General features: G+C 46.0%; 1 protein-coding gene across 1 annotated transcript in view; it reads left to right on the top strand.

The window, feature by feature from the left end:
* The window catches only part of LOC138754765 (carnitine O-acetyltransferase-like), a 49,291-nt gene extending 37,001 nt beyond the window's left edge, over positions 1–12,290 (top strand). The window contains exons 11-14 of the mRNA XM_069919554.1: positions 2,412–2,547; positions 4,563–4,625; positions 6,222–6,359; positions 10,643–12,290. Of these exons, the coding sequence (XP_069775655.1) occupies positions 2,412–2,547; positions 4,563–4,625; positions 6,222–6,359; positions 10,643–10,858 (553 nt within the window). The 3' untranslated portion in view covers positions 10,859–12,290. The remainder of the gene's footprint in view (positions 1–2,411; positions 2,548–4,562; positions 4,626–6,221; positions 6,360–10,642) is intronic.
* Positions 12,291–26,186: the final 13,896 nt, after the last annotated feature.

Here is a 26,186-nt window from a genome sequence, read left to right as displayed (position 1 = left end):
GTAAAAATATTCCAGAAATTCACCACCCTCTGAATAAAAGGAGTTCCTATCCACTTCTGAATTCAAAGGTTTCAAAGAATCATTTTTATTGTCATGTAATAATGTAATATTCAGTAGAAGTCCAAAAATCTGGACCAGTTGGGGATTGGATCAGTCCGGATTTGTAGATTTTCTGGATTCTCGGGCAGTACTTTTAATATTCATATTTAAGGAGGAATAAGGATGAGCAGATAAATTTTGATAGTTTATTCATCAGCAAATACCGCATGCTTCATTTATCAAACTGAGCAGTTTGGAAAAGAAATAAAGTCAACAATCTTCCCTTATTAAGCAACCCCGGTGCATTTAGTTCTTTGTCTTCAGCCAGCGTTTTTCGTGGAAAACAATTCCAGCAAACCCCTGTTTCATTAGAGCATTACAAATTTGATCAGCTGTGAGATCAGTTACAATTTTTTCAAATGTTGCCCTATATTTTGTTGCATGCCTATGTATCAGGCCACTGTCTTTCTCCAGCAATATCTAACTGTCAAATACCGTGACAAGCCATCCTTCACTAAATGCGCACTCTAATTCAATGTTCATTTGCTCATTAAAAATGGTGTCATGACAACAACCTCGCCCTCAACATCAGCAAAACCAAGGAGATGACTGTAGACTTCAGGTGGAAGTTGGGGGAACACGACCCAGGCCTTATCAAGGGCTCAGTAGTGGAGAGGGTCAAGAACTTCAAATCCCTGGGTGTCCTGGATCCTTCACGTGGATGCAATCATGAAGAAGCCTTGCCAGCGGCTACACTTTATGAGGTATCTGAGGGAATTCGGTACGTCACCGAAGACTCTCGTAAACTTCTACAGGTGGACTGTGGAGAGCATTCTGGCTGGTGGCATCACTGCCTGGTAGGGAGGCGCCAACCCTCTCAGGACAAGAATAAACTCCAGAGGGTTGTTAACTCACCCTGCGACATCACAGCCACCAGACTTCATTCCATCGAGGGCATCGACACAAGACAGTGTCTAAAATAAGTAGCCTCTATCCTCAGACCCCCCCCCCCCCCCCACCACCCAGGCCGTGCCCTCTTCACACTGCTACCATCGGGGGAGAAAGGTACAGGAGCCGAAAGATGAGCACTCAGCGGCACAAGGACGGCTTCTTCCCTGCTGCCATCAGATTCCTGAATAATTATTGAACCAAAAACATGGCCTTATTTTACATGAACCTTTTTTTATAGTAATGTTGTAAGTGGTTATAATATGAATGTTTGCTCTACAATGTGCTACAAACAGCAAATTTCATGACTTGTTCATGACAATAAATTCTGATTCCGAAAAAACTGCTTTGGTAACGAGCATCAGTCCAAAAATTGCCATACCTTTTGATTGTTTTAACAAAAACTATTCTTGCAACAGTTTATCAAGATTTTCTTACCCAATTTCAACGTGTTCATTCTCTTCACACCATGAAGTTTATCTACTTTGGGATACATTATTATAACATTGTCACAGTTTAATTGCTCATTTCAAAATGGCGACTGCATGTTCACTCGTTGCCACTTACATGCACACACACACGCAAAAGCCCACTAAAGTTTTAAAGTAAGAGAGTTTTCGAAAAGTCTGGATTCTCAGGTGGTCCAAATTTCTGGCATCCAGAATTTTGGACTTCAGCTTTGGCCTGCCGTAAAGCAAAACAAAGAGTCGCCACGAGCATTGCCTGGTGCCTCCTCATGGTAGGAGAAAGAGAAGCAAAAGATAGGCCCTTCAGAGACACTGAGGGTCTGTGGATTTGCCTCCAGCGTCCCACAGCCGCTGTACCTGCACAGGTCCTTCTTCGATGTTGCCCTATATTTTGTTGCATGCCTGCGTATCTGGTCTTTCTCCAGCAATATCTAACTGTCAAATACCGTGACAAGCCATCCTTCACTAAATGCGCACTCTAATTCAATGATCATTTGCTCATTAAAAATGGTGTCATGACAACAACCTCACCCTCAACATCAGCAAAACCAAGGAGACTTCAGGTGGAAGTCGGGGAAACACGACCCAGGCCTTATCAAGGGCTCAGTAGTGGAGAGGGTCAAGAACTTCAAATCCATGGGTGTCAGCATCTCCAAGGATCTGTCCTCCGTTACGATCAGGAAGCCTTCAGTGCCTGAGGCCTCTTCAGGAGCCCATTCTTGTCCTCAACACCCTCTCAAATCATGGTTCTGACACCTGGTCCCCATGAGCCAGTCTTCGGCAGCCCACAGGATGCACGAGTCCTATGACCGCAAGCCACCAACCGACCACAGCTTGTGTGGGTCCTTCGGCAGCTGAGATGGTCTGCTGCCATGGTCACTGTCCTGTAGGCCTGTCTCCCATGCTCCTCCTTCTCAACAAATTGTAACTCCCAATTTGTTGCCTCCTCTCTTTCAGGATGTACAAGGAGCTGTGTTCCACGTGTGAGACCGTTTCTCTGAGAAATTTCCATCTGGGGCGCACTGATGTCGTTCGATCGGCGTCCAAGGATTCCTTGGAGTTTGTGGAAAGTATGGACAATGCAGAAAAAGAGGTAATGGTCACTTCACCACAGGAAAGATGTGGATGCTTTAGAGATGGTGCAGAAGAGATTTACAAGGACACTGCCAGGATTGGAGAGCAGACCTTGTGAGGATAGGTTGTGTGAATTTGATCTTTTCTCCTTGGAGCTATGGAGGCCAAGAGGTGACCTGATAGAGGTTGATTAAAGGCATTGATCATATGGACAGCCAGAGGCTTTTCCCCAGGGCTGAAATGGCTTACACAAGGGGGCATAGATTTAAGGTGCTGGGGGGGATGGGATGTAAGAGGTAAGTTCTTCACACAGAGAGGGGTGGGTGCATGGAATGTGCTGCCATCATTGGTGGTGGGGGCAGGGACAATAGGATCTTTTAAGAGATTGTTAGACAGGGACATGGAACTGAGAAATTTGGAGAGTTTTGCAGTGGGGAAATTCTAGGCAGCTATTAGAGTAGATTATTGGGATAGCACAACTCTATGGGCTGAAGAGCCTGTATTGTTTCTACAATTTCTATGATCCATGTTCTATTCTTGAAATGCCACTGAAATTCTACTGTGTGGGTGTAAAACTTAGATGACTGTGAGAATTACGAGTTCTGAAATTATCATGGAAATCTTTTTCTATGTTTTAGTTAGTTTAGTTTGGGTGGCATGGGGTCGTGGGCTGGAAGGGCCTGTTACCATGCGGTATCTCTGAATTTAAAAAAAATTAAAACCTACATTTTCTTAATTTATAATATTGTATAAGCTACAATTTCTTTAGGCGTAGGAAGTAAATCCTTCTGAACAGAATGTTGGAGAAAGCTCATTGGGTGCTGTGACCAGATCTGGCCATGACCTCTTTGGTAGTGTCTATGGTTGGAGTGTACATTGATGTATCAGAATGATACCTTGACTCAAATGACAAAGTGATATTGTGCTGAATTTTGTATGGCTTGGAACTTGGGTTTAGGAGTTGATTGAAGTTCTCGAGCTATTTATTCCAGGTAGGGGTTACCAAGCCTGGGATGGAAAGTTTAAAAATTTTAGACTGCAGCTTGAGGCTTGGAAAGACAAATTAGAGGGCAGAATGCATGGCAGGATTCTTAACTGTGTAGAAGAACAGAGGGACCTAGTTTGGGGGGGGGGGAGGGGGAGGGGGGGGTCCAAATCCATAGATCTCCCAAGGTTGTCACACAGGTTAATAGGGTAGTTTAGAAAGCTTATGGTGTTCTGAGTTTCATTAGTCAGGGGATTGCATTCAAGAGCTCTATAAAACTCTGATTAGGTAACACATGATAGATTGTGTTCAGTTTCAGATGCCTCAGTATAGGAAGGATTTGGAAGCTTTAGAGAGGATGTAGAAGAGTATTACCAGGATGTTGCCTGGATTGGAAAACATGACTTATGAGGCAAGGTTTTAACAGAGGATGAGAGGTGACTTAATAGAGGGTTAAAAGATTCTGAGAGGCATGGATAGGGTAGATAGCCAACATCTTTTTTCCCAGGTCAGGAATACCAAACACCAGAGGATGTCTGTACAAAGTGAAGGGAGGGAAGTTAAGGGGAGACATCAGTGGTAAGTTATTTTACACAGAGTTGTGGGTGCCTGGAAAGCATTGCCAGGGGTGGTGGTGGAGACTGGTACAATAGGGACATTTAAAAAAGAACAGGCACATGGATGCAAGAAAAATAGAGGGATATGGATGTGATGTCGGAAAAGTTTAGTTTGTTGAGTAGGTTTATATTGGCACAACATTGTAGACCGAAGGGCCAACTGTGCTAGAATGTTCTATGCTCAAAGTTAATTGTAGATTTTAACTTTGAGAGAATTTTTTTTCAAACAAAAGTTGTTAAGTATAGCAGGAAAAGAAGGGAAGGTAGATTTTGCCCCGGCCTCAGTCTTAGAGGGGCAGGCAGTTGGGCCTACTCCCATTTTGATGTTTAAGATGCAGTACACATTAGTGCTGGAGAAACTCAGTAGGTCACGCAGCATCTGTAACATGTATTGTGTGTCACTGTGATTCACACTGCATTTCCCCCCTTCAGGTAAACGAGAAGATAGCTGCTTTGAGGAGAGCTATTGACTGCCACAGTGCATACACTGAGATGGTAAGAAAATGTCGGGGTACTCTGCACCCTGGCCATTCAATGAATTCTTTCCCTTTCTTGATTGTTTGGTGGCCTTGTTACCTGAAGTGAAACACGAAAGTCTGCAGACGCTGGGATTGTAGTAAAAACATCAAAATGCTGGAAGAACCCGGCCGGTCTCGTGCATCTCGTAAAGATGACATTTCAGACCTGAGCCCTTCTTCAAGGTAGGAGTAAAAAGCAGACAGGTGTCTGAATTAAAAGCCTGGGGAGGTGAACGGACCAAGAGACAAAAGGTAATGATTGGACAAAGGAAAAAAGGTGAGAATTGACAAGGAAGGGGGGAGGGAATTTGTTGGATGGGGGGTTGTTTTTATCTCTGTGAAAGGCAACAGGTGGGGGGGAATGGAAAAGACAGACAGAGCTAGGGAAAGATGGGGGAACGTAAATCAGAGAAGTCAATGTTGATGCTATCCGGTTGGAGGGTGTCCAGACAGTATAGTGTTCCTCCATTTTGTGGGTGGTCTCTGTCTGACAGTGCATGAGACCCATGTTGGCAAAAGAAACCCCACCCCTCCCCCAATCAGTTCTCACCTTTCCTCTCCTGCCCTCTATCCATATCCATTTTACATCGTGTATTTGTTGGTCTGTGTTCCTCCCCTTGCCATATCTTTAATTCAGGCACTTGAAGATGTGCAAGACCATGAGACATAGGAGCAGAAAAAGGCCATTCAGCCCATTGAGTCTGCCCCACCATTCAATCATGAGCTGATCCATTTACCCACTCAGCCACCCTGCCCGACCTTCTCCCCTTAACCTTTGATGCCCTGACTAATGAAGAACCTGTCAATCTCTCCCTTAAATACACCCAATGGCCCGCCCTCCACAATTGCCCATGGCAACAAATTCCACAGATTCACCACCCTCTGGCTGAAGAAATTCCTCCGCATCTAAGCAGACGCCCTTCAATCCTGACATTGTGCCCTCTTGTCCTAAACTCTTCTACCGTAAGACACAACCTTTCTACATCTATTACTGTCCACGCCTTTCATCATTCAAACAGTATCACTGAGATTTCCCCTCCCGCCCTCTCATTCTCCAAAATTCTAACAAGTGCAGGCCAAGAGCAGTCAAACATTTCTCATATGATGACTCTTCCATTCCTGGAATCATCCAAGTGGACCTCCTCTGAACCCTCTCCAACACATCCTTTCATAAATGAGGAACCTAAAACTGCTCACAGTACTCCACATGAGGCCTCACCCGTGCCTTATAAAGCCTCCTCGTGAAATGAACCCCTGTATTACATTTGCCTTCTTAAATACAAGGACTTTAATTTCTTGATATATTGAACTGATTGCATTTCCTGTCAGGTGGACGAATTTGAAATTTTACCTCTGGAATTGTCATCGGGATGGCCACTGAAGGTTTAGTTCAATGGAAAATTATGGTTTTGTTACCTTTTTGGATCAATTGTGTTGTTCACCACTTCCTTGAGGTTGCATTATTCCAATGAAGATTTAAAACCATTGAAGCCAGAAACACTGGTGATCGATTCTGGGATTCGATACCGAATTCAGTTTCTTCAAATATAGACCTGTTTTGTTTTGCACACAGACACTAAAAGGATTGGCGATTGATCGACACTTGTTGGGTCTGAAGCTGCAGGCTATTGAAGAAGGACTGAGCGTGCCGGAGATATTCATGGATACATCTTTCGCTGTAGCAACACACTGGAGGCTCTCGACGGGGCAGGTAGGTGTGAGCTGAAAATGGGATTGATTCAGAATAGGGTTTATTGTCATGAACATGTCACAAAATTTATCGTTTTGCAGCATTATTGCATGTTACAGGTGCAATAATTGCTTTTAAATTACATTTTCATAAGTACACCATTTTTAAAAAAAAATTTGTGTAAAAGAAGAAAATAAATTTTGAGGTCGGGTCTGTGGTTCATTGTCCGTTCAGAAATCCGATGGCGGAGGGGGTAGTTGTTGGCTTTTCGCCTTCAGTTCCTTTTCCATGATGGTAGCAGAGTGAAGAGGGTACTTGAGGATGGAGGCTGCTTTCTTGAGATGCCACCTCTTGTAGATGGATTGAGGGCTAATGTCCGTGATGGCGCTGGCCAAGCTCACAACACTCTGTAGCCAATTCCTGTCCTATACATTGGCACCTCCATACCAGATAGTGGTGCAACCAGTCAGAATGCCTTCCACCACAGTGCACCTGTAGAAATTTGCAACTGTTTTTGATCACAGGCCAAATCTCCTCAAACTCTGCACAAAGTATAGCCTCCTACGAACCTTCTTTGTGATCCCAGGATAGACCTTCATAGATGTCGACACCCAGAAATTTGAAGAATCTTCAGGGTCTTGCGTGATGTCATGTGTGTACTCTGACAATAAATTTGAGCTTTGAAATTAAAAGTTAATACCCCACTGTGTAATTGGATTTCCTCACCTCCAGACCCCAATCAGTGTGGATTGGTGAGAATATCTCCTCAACAATCTCCATCAGTACCGGAGCACCACAGGGCAGCGTTCTTCGCTCCCTGCTCTACTCACTTTACACCAATGACTGTGTTGCTCGGTACGACAGTAACACCATCTACAAATTCGCCAACGATACCACGGTAGTGGGTTGTATAAAGGAAGGGGATGAGTCAGCGTACAGGATGGAGATTGAAAACCTGGCTGAATGGTGCTCCAACAACAACCTCACACTCAATGTCACCAGAACCAAGGAGCTGATTGTTGACTTCAGGAAGGGAAAGCCAGAGGTGTACAATCCAGTGATCACTGGGGTATTGGAGGTGGAGAGGATGAGCAAATTTAAGTTCTTGGGAGTCACTATCTGGAAGGATCTTTCCTGAACCCAACACACTAATGGCATCGTGAAGAAATCACGTCAGCAACTCTACTTCCTCAGGAGTTTGTGGAGGTTTGGTATGACATCAGAAACCCTTGCAAATTTCTACAGTGGTGTGGTTGAAAGTGTATAAACTGGCTGCATCGCGGTCTGGTATGAGGATGCCAATACCCCTGAGCATAAAGCCTTCCAAAAGGTAGTGGACGTAACCCAAAACATCACATTCAAAACCTTCCCCGTTATCAAAAACATCTACAGGGAATGGTGCTGTTCAGCAGCAATCATCAAAGACCCTCACCACCCAGCATACTCTCTGTTCTCGCTGCTGCCATCAGGAAAGACGTACATGTTCCACAGACTTTCACCGCCAGGTTCAGGAACAGCTGCTCCCCCTCCACCATCAGACTCCTCAACGACAAACTCAATCAGGGACTCGTTGAAGGACTCTTACTTGTGCACTTTATTGATTTGCTTTCACTTCCTGACTGTGCAGTACAAGGAGAGCAATGATAATCTACGTTTTCGGGGCCTGGCCCCCTCAAGGTCTGAACAAAAAACAGGCAGGCTCTCCTCTCCTCCCCTACCTTTTAATTCAGTGGCTCTCCTCCCCTCCCTTCTATCAGAGAACCATCCTGTCCCCCATCACCTCATCCCCTCAGCTTTTTTTTCTCTTCTACCCTCCCAATTTACCTATGACCCCTTACCCGTTAGCCTATGTTCCTCCCTCCTATCCCCTCACCTTTTTATTCAAATTTCAGATTTATTGTCAGAGCATGCACATGACGTCACATACAAGCCTGAGATTCTTTTTCTGTGGGCAAGGCAAAATTGCCACTTGTTGATCATGCAAAAACTGTACTCAAGAAAATGCTGTAAATACATCATCTGCTCAATATTTGGAAGAAGATTCATGTAGAAAGGAATAAAACAAATTACCAATTACCAAAACTAATACTGACGCAAAATCAGTTAATCCCTTTTACAATAGATAACCTTTCCTTTAGAGAATGGGAGAAAAAAGGGATCAAAAGAATAGAAAATTGTTTTTCAGGAAATAGATTATTATCCTTTGAACAAATGAAGGATAAATATAATATAACTCAAGATACAGTGTGGGCATATTACCAACTGAGATCCTACTTGAAGGACAAATTAGGAAGCAGTCTGAGGTTACCAGAGGGAAGTAATTTTGAATATGTGATTGCAGATACAATGATAATCAAAAAATTTATAACAAATATGTATATTAAACTGCAAGAAAAGGAGAATGAGGAAACAAATGGTAAAACTAAACAAAAATGGGAACAAGATTTAAATATAAAGATAAAGAAGGAAACATGGGAGAAGTTATGCTCTGGAACTATGAGAAATACAATAAACACGAGGTTACGTATGATACAATATAACTGGATACACAGGCTATACATTACACCTCAAAAGTTAAATAAATGGGACCCAACAGTATCTGACAGATGTTTTCGTTGTAAAAAAGAAATGGGAACAACAATTCATGCAATCTGGACATGTGAGAAAGTAGAAAAATTTTGGGAAGATCTAAACCAGATATTAAATAAAATTACAGAAAACAATATACCAAAAAACCCAGAGATCTTCCTCCTAAGTAACATAAAAAACAAAGAATTTAGACGATTTGGATGGTGCACAAAAAAGATTTGTTAAGATAGCCCTAGCCGGAGCAAAATTTGAGATAATTTGAGAATACAACAATGGTATATAGAAATGAATAAATGTATTCCATTAGAAAAAATAACATATAATTTAAGAAATAATATTGAAATATTTGAACAAATATGGGAGCCATACATGAAACACAATAGAGAAAACCTACCGGGGACATCTACCACCTAAAATAACGAAAGGAGAAGGAAATGAAAAGAATTGACTCAGTGGAATTTCTTGTTTATTTTTATTGAATGACAACATTGTTTGACGGGTTTAATGTATCTTAGATTTTGTACTTTAAAGAAAATGCTGTAAACAAACTGTGCAATACAGAGAGGGAAAAAAATCAATAAAGTGCAGAAGTAAGAAGCCTTTAATTAATTTGTCATTGAGGAGTCTGATGGTGGGGGGAGCTGCAGTTCCTGAACCTGATGGTGAGAGTCTTTGGGCACCTCGACCACTCGGCAGCGTTCACTGGTGGGGAGGGTTTTGCCTGTAATGTCCTATTCAAGCCCCTGTTATACCTGAACCAGGCCTGAAACATTGGTTATCCTTTCGAACCATAGAAAACTACAGCACAGAAACAGGCCCCTTGGCCCTTCCAGTCCATCGAATTATTATTCTACCTTGTCCAAATGACCTCCACCCTGACCATAGCCCTCTATACCCCTCCCGTCCATGTACCTGCCCGCATTCTTCTTAAGTGATAAAATTGAGCCCACGTTCACCACTTCACAAGGCAGTTTATTCCACACTCCCACCACTTTCTGTGTGAAGAAGTTCCCCCTCTTGTTCTCCCTAAACATTTCCCCTTTCACCCTTAACCTATGTCCTCTGGTTTGTATCTCAATGGAAAAAGCCTTCCTACATTTACTCTGTCTCCCCCCCCCTCATAATTTTAAATACCTCTATCGAATCTCCCCTCATTCTTCTGAGCTCCAGGGAATAAAGTCCTAATCCATTACTCAGTTCCTGAAGTCTGGGCAACATCCAAGTAAACCTTCTCTGCACTTTCAATCTTATTGGATGGCATGGCTGATGTAGCAGTTAGCGCAACACTGGAACAGCGCCAGCGATCGAATCCCACACTATCTGTAAGGAGTTTGTACGTTCTCCCCGTGTCTGCGTGGGTTTCCTCTGAGGGCTCTGGTTTCCTCTCACCATTTGAAACATACCACGGATTGTAGGTTAATTGGCTGTGATGGGCAGCACAGGCTCGTGGGCCGAAATGGCCTGTTACTGTGCTGTATCTCTAAACTTAAAATTTAAGTATCAAAACTGCACAGCAGTACTCCAAAGTTGGCCTCACCAATGTCTTATACAATTTTACCGTAACATTCCCAAATGCTATACTTAATACTTTGATTTATGAAGGCCAATATGCCTTCACAAGTCCAAACTGATGAATTTGGTAGAAATTCCAATGAATTCACATGAAACACATTTGAATGAACCTTTAACATTGAACTATATTTTTTAATATATAGGTATCTGCCAGAGCAGACTGTGTGATGTGCTTTGGTCCCATGGAGCCTGATGGATATGGGGTTTGGTACAATCCTTTAGAAAATCACATCAATTTCTCTGTCTCTGCCTTTAATTGTTGCGAAGAGACGAATGCAGAATGGTTTTCCAAATCCGTGGAAACGGCACTGTCTGACATGCAGAACCTAGTTTTGGAGGCAGCTGGTCAGACTTCATAGTCAGAAAGAGGCAGTCTCCTGTACCAAGGGAGCAAAATGGCCCTTTGACAGACAGGTCACCTTGCAATTGGAACGAAAGCATTTTGTCCAGATGCTCCAGCAACTGAGCTAGTGGTTGGTATCCTTCAATGCCCAACCAGAAATCTGATTTGTCTAAGTACTCAACGATCAAAGCCTTTGTTCCCTCAATGTGGCTGATGAACCCAGACCTCGCACGTATTTGGCCTGCATTTTATCTGTTACAATTGAGAAGAGATGTGTTTGAGAGATGGAAAAGGTGGACTTTGTTTATCATCTACTTTGTGGCGATTGGCTCCTCCTCTCAAAAAGTAGCATGTGAAAGGACACTATTGTGTAATAAGCCTGTTACACCAGATGTTGTTTCCAATTTGTATTTTGACATCTTGACATGCACAATTTGTTTGCATTCTCTGATGGCCTCTTGCATTCACAATCCTGCGAAGTTCTAACTCGGCACTGTTCCCCAAGCAACAGCGCTCGTACCTTGTATCACTTACTCTCCCCGACCCATTGTTAAAGTTCATTTATCGAGTGAAACGTGGATGTCTGCAGATGCTGCGATCGTAGTAAAAACACAGAAGTGCTGGGGGGACTCAGCAGGTCTCTGTGTCCATAAGAGGTAAAGTTATCTGGAATTCAAGCTACTGGCAGCCTCTAGCAACCGGCAAAAAAAAATTGAGGGAAAAATAGGGAAGTTTACAATTGGTGCGCCTCACAAATCATGCGATCTCAAGCAACTGGAAAATTCACTTATCCAACATCTACCGATCCTCATAGGTGCCAGATACCAGGAGTTTTACTGTAAAACTGACGTTTCAGGCCTGAGCCCTTCTTCAAGGTATCAGAGGAGGACATCTTCAGGGTAGGCATTCCTCACACAGATTTAGGAGAAGAGCTTGGACCAAACTGTCGGTTATATCTCATTATTTCCCATGGACACTGCGAGATTGGCTGAGTTCCTCCAGCCTTTCCGTGTTTCCACAAGTTTATTGTCACCCGATTATACAAGTACAACCTGGCGAAACAGCGATCTCCAGTCCTCGGTGCAAAACAGTATAAGCACACATACAGACAGATGACACAAAGGTTAAAATAATTAGATATTCTCGATCAATAAATAGTTGAGTCGCAGAGGGTTTGTAGGAGTCCCTTTGTCCAGGGATCCGGATGGTCGCAACTGTTCTTCTGGAGATAGTATGAAATATTTACCATGTGCATTTTGGGGATGACATTTCAAAGGTAAAAATAATAGTTATTCCCAAAGTTAGAATTTTCATTTACTTTGATGAATGTTGGACATTTCTTGCAAGTGTTCAAGCTGAAAGGTTCCTGAGCCTGCAAAGTTGGTGACAATTCTATTAACAAGAAGTGGCGAGATATAACATCATTTTAAATAAATAACTTACAACAATCTTTTTTCCTTTGACCCTTTATTTATTGCTGTCAATTTCAACGTCGTTGTTGTTTTAAAATGTAACCTTTTTTTTGTACTGCAAAAATGCTCAAGTTATTCAAGATTAGAGACAGCACAGTTGGCCTAGTGGTTAGCGCAACGCCTTTACCGTGCCAGCGATCGGGTCGAGGGTTTGAGTCCTGCACTGTCTAAGGAGTTTGTATGTTCTCCCCCTGTCTGTGTGGGTTTTCTGTGGGGACTCCAATTTTTCTCCCACCGTTAGAAACATACTGAAGGGTGTAGGTTAATGGGGTATAAATTGGACAGCACAGACTCATGGGCCAAAATGGCCTGTTACCGTCCCATATGCCTAAATTTAAAATGTATTCCTTTATTGTCCTGTAATAGTACAGAACAAGTAAACCCCTGGTATATGGAATTTAAGAAACCGGCAGCCTCAAGGGACTGGCAAAAAAAATCAAGGAAAATAAATTTTAAAATTAAAATAAATAATATTAAAATAATAGGTAAAAAAGTACATAACTTTAAAATTATAAATGTAAATCTTCTCTGAAGTAACACATTTGGGAAGCAGAACTTCTGGCCTAAGTCTGCCACCATCTTCCAATCACATGCCTCGCCTAACTGCCCGGAGTCTGATCTTGATATGGCGATTCCGGCTTGACCCTCACCTTCCTGGACAAATGCTGTTAACGGCCAGCGGGATGAATGGGGGAGGTGGAGTGTTGACACTTAATAAAACAGTAAGAGACATCACCCAAACCTTAGGATTACCAAAATCAACAGTTTGGACTGTGACAACGTATTTGAGGTGTTTGGAAGATAAATTGGAAAAGGTTTGTTAAAGCAGGTCACACACAAATACTTTAAAGCAGACTTTTTGCAGGAGCTTTTGCGGAGGGCTCAGACTTCAATAATGGACAGTTATTTGCAAAAGGCAACAAATGTAACAACAGGCAGTAGCAGCTCTGTCTGGAAAACAGAATTTACTGTATGGAAGGTCATGTGATCTTTGCAGGCAGAGGGCAGGAAAAAAGAGGCTTTGCTCTCAGAGTTGGAGGGAGTGAGATAGAGAGAGGAGACACAAGCCGCTTTCAGGTGGAATTGCCTGGAAAATGTGGCTCCAGAGCAGGCTGTGGGTGTCTGCGAAGGGATGTTAGGTGGTAGCACTGAAGGAGGTGTTCTGCCACCTGAAAGGTCTGAAGCAGGGAGAGGGGCCACAGAGCAAATGCCGGCTCCTGAGTCTGGGTAGGGGCAGCCGTCTGACAGCTCGCCTACCAGCTGCCAGACAGCTCGCTTCCCCGCTGCCTGACAGCCCCTGGCACTATGATGCTGGAGTGGCTGGCGCGGGACATCAGGGGCCCATGCCAGGGGACTGTCAGGCAGCGGGAAGGGTAGGTTTCGGCAGTGGGGAATGTGGCTGTCAGCGGGTCGCTAGCTGACTGTCAACAGCCTGCCCACTGCTAGGCACCTGAAAGCTGCTAGCAGCTTTGCCTGAGCTGCTTTCAGGTGCAACGGGGTATTCTCGGAGGAGGATATTATACCTACAGGAGAAGCGTTAGGTAGGTAAACCACCTGGATGGGTTCTCCATTTTCAGCTGGCCACCCAACAGCTGCATAGGAGTACAATAGGCTGCTTTACAGTCGGGTATTGTGGCAAACTGAAAGTGGCTACAGACATCGGCTCCAGAGGGACAAGCTGGCAAGCTTCGGAAGATGGCCTGTTCAAAGGAAAGGACTGGCTGTCTGGTGTTTCCCTTGTAATAGGAGAAACAGAAAGGAGCTCTGTGGTGACCTGAAAGAAAGAGGTGATCATCTGGAGAACCCTGAAGAGGGCAAGTTTCATCAGCAAGAGACTGATTAAAAAGGAATCAGTTGTGGATGTCCTGGGACAAGAAGACTCTCTCTCTCTGAAAACCGACAAGAACCTTTCTGAGTGGTAACCATTTACCTGTTAAGCTCCAAAGCCTGGTGAATTTTATCAATGTTAACTTCTGTGCACAGTACAAGAATTACCTGCAACCAATGAGATTGGACTGTGATCCAAAGAACTTTGCTGAACTTACACACACACACGTGCGCTTAGAATTAGAAGGGGGTTAAATGAGTCAAGAGATAAATTAAAGTTTGATTCTGTTTTCATGTTAAAAGATAATTAAAAACAACTTTTGTTTAAGTAACCCTCTGTCATGGTGCATATCTATTGCTGCTGGATTTTGGGGTCCTCTGGACTCATAACAGGACCATCATGAAGAAGAAAGAGTGTACTGGTGAACTCAGTAATCACAAAGGGTCTGGTATTCCAAGGAAGTCCCCTCCACTGCTGAAGACAAATTCTTATTATAATGAAAAACAACATGTCCGACAGATCAGAAACATTCCACAGGAGGCAGGTGTGGATGTGTCAATGACTACTGTCCGCAGAAGACTTCATGGATATGTAGCAATATCGATCAACCACAATGCCAGGGGCATTTCCACGAGCAGGACCACTGGTTACAACCCCCGGGACAATGGGCAAATGGAGAGGGAGAATGCTATGGTTTAGAAGGCAGGCCTCCTAGGTTTGTGGTCTAAGGGCCTCCCAGACTCCAGCTGGCAAGAGGTCCTCCCAGAGGCACTCCACTCTTATCAGGTCCCTGCTATATATGGCCACAAATGGCACACCACATGTCTTGGGTAAACTTATACCTCTCATTTTGTTTGTTTTAGATTGGTCACAGTGTTTGAGCTACCGAAAGAAAATAGACACACACGCCGAGGGCAGTTCAGTTTATACAAATTCAAAAGCTGATTTCACACTACAATATGCATGCCCTTCCCAACTGTACTTATCAACGCTTGGAATGGTCCCAACTGCCGAAGCGAGGCAATGACTGCACACTTGTAGTAGGTTGTCAGGGCGCCGGTAGCAGCTTCTCCACCTCCCCCGACCTGGACTTTGCTCGGACTCTGGCTGTTCTTCCTTCTTGACAAGGGGTGTTCCCACCCCTCGGAGAGTCTAAACTTCAGCAGCAGGACCACAGGCTTATATACTCCAAAAACAATTAATCATGCGCCTACTCCTTCTAATATTTGTCAGTCAAAATCAAAACTGAACATACTATTCTACAATTTAGAAGATTAATTATTATGGAACCAGGATGTTATGATTTCCTGGTTTATCTCGTAGATACAAAGACTTATTAAAACTTCTCGAGCAAGACAGGTTGTGACCAATTCGTCAATTTCAGAGTGTTGCATTTGACAACTGCTTTCCCTGGGCCTCACAGTGGAATTCCATTTCAAAGTGTATCTTCAGATAAATCCCCATGGCTGAGTTTAATTACATCTGCTAGTTCTGAAAGTAAGGTGACCTGAGTGTGGACCCAGTGTCGTCAGTTCCACGTAAGCAAAAAGCATCTGGGCACATGGTTTTAATCCTCCATTACATTCCACCCCTTGGTCACAATCTGTCATTTGCGAGGCCTGACCAGTATTTGAGTACAGAGGGAGCGAAAAAAGAGAAATCAAAACAACAATTACAAAGATAAGCAATGACGCGAGCAACCAACGGAGGATAGTGTGGCCCGCTCCCCCAAATGTAGCAGTTAGCCATGAGAAAGGATTCCAACTAAGGCTCAAATTATCATTGTTGGCCTGAATACCTAGATACTGGAGCTCACGAACAGATTTTGAAACATGCTGAACAATAACATATTTATATAAGCTGCACTTGAGGCGGGTGACCGAGGACTTCCTTGGTGTAATGCATCGGACCGTGTTTCCCACGGGGAACTCCCTCGGAATGTCCTCGACATTACAAATCCAATTGCTGGCATCAAAGCAGCTGTTAAGCCAGATCACCAGGAGTGTAAAATGGAGAACCTGGAACAAAGAAGCCTGACACATGTCACTCATGATACCATAAGCATTCAGTGTTTAAACAGACTAAGTCATCCTGTCCCTCAATAGCTACCCACCGAGTGTTACCCTGGGCAGGTGTCACTATTTCCCATTTTACAGGAGGGCCACTACCTGCTGGTGCCACCCATACCTTTTGTCCAACATTCTCTAGCTCGGGAATGGGGGGCAATGACTGTTTTTCCTCTGGAATAGGCTGTAATTCAGGAGCGTGAAGAAGTCGGTGGAAAGGTGTACCTCCTTTTAAAGGGCGATGATTCAAATTGTCGACTGCCTGCTGCAGCACATGGCACCACGCCTTCTGGGTCCCCAGTGGTGTTAACAAACGAATTTGTTCCTTCAGTAAGCCGTTCATTCGTTCAACTAACCCGGCAGCCTGCGGGTAATAAGAAAATATGGTGAACCCATAAAATACCGTTGTCATTTGCCCAATCACAGATTGCTTTCCCGGAGAAGTGCGAGCCATTATCAGAGTGAATCTCCTCTGGAACATCATAACGAGAAATCAAATGGTTTAGTCCTTGGATAGTGCTAGCTTGGTCAATCGTCTTGGTGGGAAAAGCAAAAACCAGGCCCGTAAAGGTGTCAACCATTACTAGGATGTAATGTTTACCCATACAGTCTAGCATGGGGCCTATGTAATCAATTTGCCAGACCGCAGCTGAGTGAGCACCCCGTTTTATTCGGCCATGCGGACCAGGTGGAACGGTATGAAACTTCACAAGCTGACATTCTGGGCATGTACATACGACCATGCGGACATCATCCTGATGCACGGGTAAAGCATGTGTACGGGCCCACATAGCTGATCCCTTCTCCCCAAATGACCACTCTGTTCATGTGCCCATCAAGCCAGGGGGACGGTATCAGCACGGCTGATAGTGGCAAGCTGATCTGCTATTGCATTATGTTGTGCCATGTTAGTCACCATATTGGTATGGGCATCAACGTGATAAACAGTTATCTCACGGTGGTGGGAAGCATCCCACAACAGCTGCCACAACTCTTTGCCCCATACTGGGCGGTCATGTATCATCCAGTTGTTCTTTTGCCAATCAGGCATCCATACCATAAGTCCATTAGCCACAGCCCAGGAATCAGTAAACAGGCTAAGAGGGTGATCATGGGGCTCTAGTGGTAAAGTGACTGCCTTCAAATCAGCATACTGACTGAAGCCACCATCCCCCTCCTCCGATAAGTGTGTTCCTGACCTGGGATGGTAAGCCACTGCCTTCCACTTTTGCTTTCCTTTCACCCACCGGCTGCTACCATCAGTAAACCAGGCATCTTGTTCTGCTGGAGTGAGCGAATCATATGGTTTACCCCACTGAACTGGTGAAGGGGGTAAAGGAGGGGGGAAGGCGGGTTCAACATCCTCATGACGAGACGGAAGATCAGCCACCTGTTCGTGTTGGCGGCCCACCCCTTCAGGCCCTCTGGTCGCACGACTCTGAATATACCACTTCCATTTAACAATAGAAGACTGCTGAGCCCGCCCGATCTTTAGATTAGCATCATTAGCCAGGACCCAATTCATTATTGGAAGTGCAGGTCACAATTAAACATCTGCATCGCCTTTCATTCTTTCAGTCTCTTGCAGGACCCAGTAACAGGCTAGTAACTGTTGTTCAAAAGCAGAATAATGAGTGGCAGCCTCGGGCATGGTACGTGACCAGAATCCCAGTGGGACTCGGTGACCCTCTTGTTTCTGCCAGAGGCTCCAGGAGGCCACATCATCAGTATAATGGTGAATTGAGTGGGAAGGCGATACTGGCACCGTCTCCAAATCACGGGCAATTAGGCTGTGGCAAACAGTGGGAGAGTGTACATAACCCTGAGGAAGGTGGGTGAAGGTATACTGGCGCCCCTTCCAGGTAAAGGCGAACTGATCCTGTGAGTCCTCAGCTATAAGAATACTGAAGAAGGCATGAACGAGATCAATGACAGCACACCATGTTCCTGAGTTCCCAGTAGCAATGTTTTCAATAAGGGTAACAATGTCCGGAACTGCAGAAGCAAGTGGTGGGGCATGTTTGTTCAAAAAGCGATAATCAACTGTCATTCTCCAGGAGCTGTCCGGCTTCTGGACCGGCCAAACAGGGCTATTAAAGGGCGACGTTGTGGGCCTCACTACCCCTTCTTCTTGCAGAGCATCGATGGTGGCAGTAATCTCTTCCTGCCCCCCAGGGAGACGATATTGTGGAATGCACACTGGTTTCATGGGGGGTGGCACCATCACAGGATCCCACTTAGCCTGACCCACTACTATTTTGCTCGGACTCTGGCTGTTCTTCCTTCTTGACACCCCTCGGAGAGTCTAAACTTCAGTAGCAGGACCACAGGCTTATATACTCCAAAAACAATTAATCATGCGCCTACTCCTTCTAACATTTGTCAGTCAAAATCAAAACTGAACATACTATTCTACAATTTAGAAGATTAATTATTATGGGACCAGGATGTTATGATTTCCTGGTTTATCTCGTAGATACAAAGACTTATTAAAACTTCTCGAGCAAGACAGGTTGTGACCAATTCGTCAATTTCAGAGTGTTGCATTTGACAACTGCTTTCCCTGGGCCTCACAGTGGAATTCCATTTCAAAGTGTATCTTCAGATAAATCCCCATGGCTGAGTTTAATTACATCTGCTAGTTCTGAAAGTAAGGTGACCTGAGAGTGGACCCAGTGTCGTCAGTTCCACATAAGCAAAAAGCATCTGGGCACATGGTTTTAATCCTCCATTACACCACATGAACGTATGATTTCCTTTCCCAGGAAATCTGCAACAGGGACCATACTACTGGTGTGCCTGATGTCCCCAGAGCTCGTCCTACTCCAGAAGCATGTGAGGAGCCGTAAGTCTGACCCATTGGTCAAAAGGGTCCACCTCCTCCATGCCAAACCCTCCCCCCCCAAATATGCCTACGTGGTATACCCTGACAGACATGAAGACGCTGTCTCTGTCAGGGACTTGGCTCCCTCATGGGCCCTGGAGACCACTGCTGACCACCCCACACCGCCCTCTCTGTTGAACACACACGATGCACCTGACCCCTGGTTCCTTGCCTCTGCTCCAATGTAGAATATACCAAACCCACCAGCACAACACCGATGAGTATGTACAGGCACCCGAGACCGTCCAGGATCCTGCCACTCACCGAAGCTGCAACCAGTACAATGGTGGTCCCAGCGAATGACCAGACCACCTGAAAGGCTGAAATTGTGACTTTGAATTGTAACCTTGTAAGTTCCACATCACCCTGCTGGACTCTTTTTTTTTAAAAACAAGGGTTGAATGTGGTAAGCCACTATTATAATTGTCTGGTCAGGCACACCTATTGGCCGATTGTACCTGTGGCTCCTCCCCACAGGCTCCTGTATAAAGGTGGCTGTTCCACAGCCTCCACCACAGTGCAGGACAGTTGAACAGCATGAATGTGCCTTTGTTCTTCTTTTTGTAACTTTTTATTTATTGCACTATATACAAATGTTCTTCATTAAATATATACAGTGATATTTTTTTTTCTTCCCCCCCCCCCCTTCCCAACCCCCTCAAAAACCAATAAATATACAAAATATAGAAAAGAAAATCCACACAGAAAAACTTTAGGAGATGGAGGTCCGAAGTCATAATTTTCTGTCATATTTCATATATGGTTCTCAAATTTGTTTGAACAATGTATGTTTATCTTTTAGGTTATAGGGAATTTTTTCTAATGGAATACACATTAATTTCTAGATACCATTATTGTATTTTCAGGTTCTCTTCCATTTTCCAGGTTGTCATTATGCATTTTTTTGGGCTCTATCTAATTTGAGACCTAGTTCTTTGCCTCATATTATTTAACAGAAAAATTTCTGGGTTTTTTTGGTATGTTGTTCTTTGTGATTTTGCTTAATATCTGACTTCGTTCTTCCCAATAGGCTTTTATTCACTTACGAACAAAGGCACATTACAGGACCAAATTAAAAGAAAAAGACTATTAGCCTATTTGTTTCTCAACAACAGTTTTTCAAATAATTGATGGTGCATCAGGGATCAATGTGGGGGCAATGGGATCAGTGTGGGGACTGATGCGGGGCTGTGGGGAGAGAACGAGGGCAGTGGGATCAGTGTCGGGACTGATGCGGGGCTGTGGGGAGAAAGCAGAGTGGTGGGATCCATGTGGGGACCTAGGCGGGGCTGTGGGATCAGTGTGGGGATTGGAGCGGGGCTGTGGGGAGAGAGTGGGGCGGTGGGATCCGTGTGGGGATTGAGGCGGGGCTGTGGAGAGAGAGCGGGGCAGAGGGATCAGTGTCGGGACTGATGCGGGGCTGTGGGGAGAAAGCAGAGTGGTGGGATCCGTGTGGGGACCTAGGCAGGGCTGTGGGATCAGTGTGGGGATTGGAGCGGGGCTGTGGGGAGAGAGTGGGGCGGTGGGATCCGTGTGGGGATTGAGGTGGGGCTGTGGAGAGAGAGCGGGGCAGAGGGATCAGTGTGGGGACGGGTGGGGTGGTGGGATCAGTTTTGGACCGCGGTTGACTGCCAGTAAGTGAAACCATGGAAAGCAGAACAGCGGATAAGGGGGGAATAACTGTATTTATTTTTAAATATAAAGTAAAGACAAAGCAGGTCAAACATTGTCCTTTATATAGCAAAAATAAAGATACATAACCAACATTTGGGGCTTGAGCCCTGTAATGATATGGTATTGTATGTACTGACCAATACAGGCATGTGCTGGCCTGCCCTCCTGTTAACATCCTCTCCTAGACTCCTCCCTGGACTTCTCCCCTGTCACCCAGGTCGAGCCACTTCTTCCTTCCCTGCACTTCCCTAGCTTGGACCTGGGCCAGCAGTCTTGTGTGTAATAAAGCCTATCGTTCCCCTCAGAGTCTTTGTCTCTGTAATTATTGGGGCAACTGGTAGTGCCCAACAATTTATTACATACCATTTTTTAAAGTCTCCGGTAATGGAGAAGTTGCTGTGCCCTGATCAGCTAGAGGGAAATCCTCAGGTCCCAGGTGCATCCGAACTCTTTGAACAGTGGGTGAACTTCTTCAACAACTTCCTCGAGGCGCCACTGGAGTGGTCGATTCGGACGAGAAGAGGCTGAAGGTCCTACAGGCAAAAGTCAGCCAGAGGGCTTTCCAGGCCATCCGAAGCAGCGCGACCTACATCAAGGCGATGGCTGAACTACAGGCGCTATACAAGCCCAATGTTAATGAAATCTACTCCCCTTACCTGCTTGCGTCCCATAAACAACAGCCTGGTGAGTCAACTGAAGAGTTTATTTGATCCCTGGTCACACTGGGAAAAGACTGTTTGGGACACCCCACGGCAATGATATCGATGACCCAGTGCGTGGAAGATCTGGTCTGGGACACCTGTGTGTCGGGGTTGAGGTCGGATTATATCCGACATCGTCTCCTCAAGGAGGATCAAATCCTGCTAAAAAGAGCAATCCGATTGATCAGAACTTTAGATTCAGCCCAGCGCCACGCGGAGTTGATCGCAGGCAGAAGCGGGCCTTCCACGTATGTACCACCAAGAGGGCCGCCGTCCTGGGAATCAGCATCGGGGGCAACCGACCCGACCATGGCTGCGGTGATGCCAGCATTATCGAGATGGCTTGGAGGAAGAGACAAAATGTGGTGTAGCTAAGTTTGCGGATGACACCAAATTGAGTGGAAGAGCAAATTGTAATGAGGATGTGGAGAGTCTGCAGATGGATATAGTTAAGCTGGATGAGTGGGCAAAGGTCTGGCAGATGGAGTACATTGTTAGTAAGTGTGAGGTTATCCACTTTGGCAAGAAAAATAAAAGAGCTGAATATTATTTAAATGGGGAAAAACTACAGCATGCTGTTGTGCAGAGGGACTTGGGAATGCTTGTGCATGAATCGCCAAAAGTTAGGTTGCAGGTGCAGCAGGTTATTAAGAAGGCAAATGGAATGTTGGCCTTCATCGCTACAAGAATTGAATTCAGGAGTAGGGAGGTAATGTTGCAACTGTATAAGGTACTGGTGAGACCGCACCTGGAGTACTGTGTCCAGTTCTGGTCTCCATATTTGAGGAAGGATATACTGGCTTTGGAGATGGTCCAGAGGAGATTTACCAGGTTGATCCCTGGGATGAAGGGGTTGACTTATGATGAAAGATTAAATCATCTAGGATTGTATTCGGTCGAGTTCAGAAGAATGAGAGGAGATCTTATAGAAACATAGGATTATGAAGGGTATGGATCGGATAGATGTAGGAAGGTTTTTTGAGCTGGCTGGGGAAACTAAAACGAGAAGACACAGTCTCAAGAATCGGGGGGAGTAGATTTAGGACAGAGATGAGGAAAAATAGTTTTTCGCAGAGAGTAGTGAATGTTTGGAATTCTCTATCCAAGGAACTGGTTGAGACTGCTTCATTAAACATATTTAAAATTCGATTAGATAAATTTTTACATGATAGAGGAATTAGGGGATATGGGGAGAAGGCAGGTAAGTGGAGTTGGGTCATAAATTAGATCAGCCATGATCTTATTGAATGGCGGAGCGGGCTCGATGGGCCATTTTTTGCCTACTCCTGTTCCTACTTACTATGTTCCTATGTTCGAGATGCCTCTGATCCGCGAAAGTAGCCACGTGCTCGGGCTGCGGGAAGAAGGGCCACTATCAGTAGGTCCAGAACCTTGTCCAGAAGCAGCGCGGCATCTGCAACCGACTGCATGCGTGGTAAGGGGGGGGGCGCCATCTTACTTGCTACTGCCCCCATCATCTACACCGCGGCCTACCTCATCAATGACATCATTTCCACCCTCGATGACACCATTTCCGCCTTTTTTCCCCGAAAATGGCCACGTGGTCAACATGGAGGTCACCATCTTGGGCATCAGGCCTCCCCACCAATGACGAGGAGATACCTTTCCTGGCGTCAGTCACCCTGAACAAAGCCAGCCCTCACCCGATCACGAACTCCATGACGCAGATCAAGGTGAATGGGTACAAGACGAACTGCTTCTTCGACAGCGGCAATACTGAAAGTTTTATCCACCCCGAGGTGGTCCGCAGACTCTTCCCTTCCCATCTGGCCGATAACTGGATTGGTAATGATGGCAGCGAAGGACCAACAGACTTGTATCGGGGGTACAGTGTAGCGTCCCTAACGGTGGAGAGGAAATGTTACAATGACTTTGTACTGTTGATCAAGCCCCAGCTCTGTGCGCTGATCCTCCTGGGCCTCGACTTCCAGAGTCAGTTCAGGAGTGTGACGATGGCGTTCGGGGGCCCCCAACTGCCGCTTACCATTCACAACCTCCAGCTCTCGGACCCCACTCCCCAACCAAGCACCCAGTCTCTGGCACCGCCCTGAAGCCTCACCACCCTGTGGATGGCCCCTCTGTCATTATTTGCGAACCTCTCCCCAGACTGAAAACCGATCGCCACCAAGAGTAGGCGCTATAGCACTGAAGATATGGAGTTCATCTGGGCTGAGGTTCAGAGACTCTTGGCGGAGGGGATCATAGCCCCTAGCTCCAGCCCCTGGAGTACGCGGGTCCTCGTGGTCAGAGGGGCAGGCAAGCCCCGGATGGTGATTGAGTATAGTCAAACCATCAACCGCTTCACCCAGTTGGACGCATACCCGCTACCCCGGATAGCCGACTTGGTCAACAATGTCACGCAATATAGTTTTTTCAAACATTAACCTCAAGTTGGCTTACCATCAGCTCCCCCTCCGCCCGAGTGATCGAATCCAGACGGGATTCGTGGCTGACGGCAAACTATTTCACTTCCTGCGGGTGTCTTTCAGTGTTACTAAGTGTCTCTGCTTTTCAGAGCGTTATGGATCGGATGGTGAAGGAGCACAAGCTGACGGCAACGTTCCCATATTTTGACAATGTCATCATCTGCGGCCACGACCAGCAGGACCACGACGCTAACCTCGTCAAGTTCTTATGTACGGCCAAGTCCGTCAACTTGACGTACAACAAGGACAAGTGAGTGTTCAATACAGATCACCTGGCCCTTCTCGGATATGTTGTGGCACATGGTGTCATTGCCCGGACCCTGACCACATGAGACCACTCATGGAGTTCTCAGTCCCAAACACCCTAAAGGCACTGAAGAGGTATTTGGGGCTATTTTCCTATTATGCACAATGGGTGCCCAATTACACCGATAAAGCCCACCCCCTGATTAAGTCCATAACCTTCCCATTATCGGCGGAAGCCCAGGCTGCTTTTCACCAGATCCCAGGAGACATCGCAAAGGCCATAATGCATGCCGTGGACGAATCCATCCCCTTCCAGGGGGAGAGCGATGCCTTTGACTTCACACTGGCCGCCACACTTAACCAGGTAGGTAGGCCGGTAGCATTTTTTTCCCGCACCTTGCACGGTCATGAACTCTGGCATTCCTCCGTCGAGAAGGAGGCACAAGCGACCGTTGAGGCGGTGCGCCACCGGTGACATTACCTGGCCGGTAAAAGGTTTACCCTGCTGACAGACCAGAGGGCAGTGGCCTTCATATTCAATACGAAACAGCAGGGTAAAATCAAAAATGACAAGATTCTTAGGTGGAGGATCAAGTTATCGCCACCTATAATTACTATATCTTTTATTGGCCGGGTAAACTCAATGATCCCTCAGTTGCCCTATCATAGGGGGCATGCGCCTGCATGCATCTCAACCGTCTCCAGGCCCTACATAACAATCCGTGCCACCCCAGAGCCACGAGGTTGTACCATTTCGTCAAGACTCGGACCTCCTGTACTCCGCAGAGGACGTCTGGTCCACGAACAGATGCTGCCAGATCTGCATGGAATGTAAGCCATAGTTCTTCCAGCCAGAAAAGGCACACCTCATTAAGGCCACACGCCCCTTTGAACGACTCAGTGTCGATTTCAGGGGTCCCCTCCCAACCTCTAATAGCAATGCCTACTTCCTGACGGTGGTGGATGAGTTCTCCAGGTTCCCCTTTGCTATTCCCTGTCCGGATATGACCTCGACGACAGTTATCAAGGCGCTGCGTAGCATCTTCACCCTGTTCAGGTACCCCGACTCTATTCATAGCAACTGGGAGTCCTCGTTCATGAATGAGGAACTGCGACAGTACTTCTTGGCCAGAGGCATAGCCACCAGCAGGACCACCAGCTATAACCCCAGGGGTAATGGTGGTGCTCCTGGTCCTCAGGTCCACAAACATGCCAGTGTCCCACTGGCAGGTCATTTTGCCCGAGGCGCTCCATGCCATCCGATTGCTGCTGTGCACCGCTACTAACACCACCCTGCATGAACGCCTCTCTGCTTTCCCGAGGAGATTGGCGAACGGTTCATCCATCCTTCCATGGTTGGCAACCCTAGGGCCGGTCCTGCTATGGAAGCATGTCAGGGGCCATAAGACGGACCCACTGTTGGAAGCGATGCACCTCATACATGCCAACCCCCAGTACGGGGGTACAGTGTGAGGTACCCTGATGGCCACGAGGACACGGTGCCAATCCGAGACTTGGCCGGAGACCCCGAAACAGCCCTGCCTGCGGCGACCAGCCCACACGACACAGGAGTGCAATCCTGGAGTCCGAGCCGCCCGGCTCCTCACCCCAAGAGTCGACCCCCACCCACAAGACATCGGACCACCCCTTTCCCCGGGAGTTCCCCACCATCACCCCACCCCAAACTGTTCCCACCCCAGCCTCCCCCGTGACGGCCTCCTCCCCCCGAGGAGCAATGCACGGACACGCCTGCCACCCCGCCAGTCCGGCAGGAGGAGGAACCTCGACTCAGAGAGAGGGTCTGCCTTTCCCATTTTTTTTTCTTCTTCCCTCTCTCTCTTCCCCTTCCTCATGATCGTTGCTGGTGGTTTCTATTTAAAAAGAGGGGGTGAATGTAATGATATGGTTTATTGTATATAGTAGCCAGTGGATTCTCCCCCGTGACCCAGGCCATAAAGGTGAGCCACCTCCCCCTTCAGGCTGTCTCTGTTATTGTGAGGGCGCCTGGTAGTTTTCAACAAGCCCT

The sequence above is a fragment of the Narcine bancroftii genome, chromosome 2 (assembly GCF_036971445.1).
Source record: "Narcine bancroftii isolate sNarBan1 chromosome 2, sNarBan1.hap1, whole genome shotgun sequence".
NCBI classification, from domain to species: domain Eukaryota; kingdom Metazoa; phylum Chordata; class Chondrichthyes; order Torpediniformes; family Narcinidae; genus Narcine; species Narcine bancroftii.
Note: the sequence above shows the minus strand (reverse complement) of the source record. Positions and strands in the feature narration are given on the sequence as shown.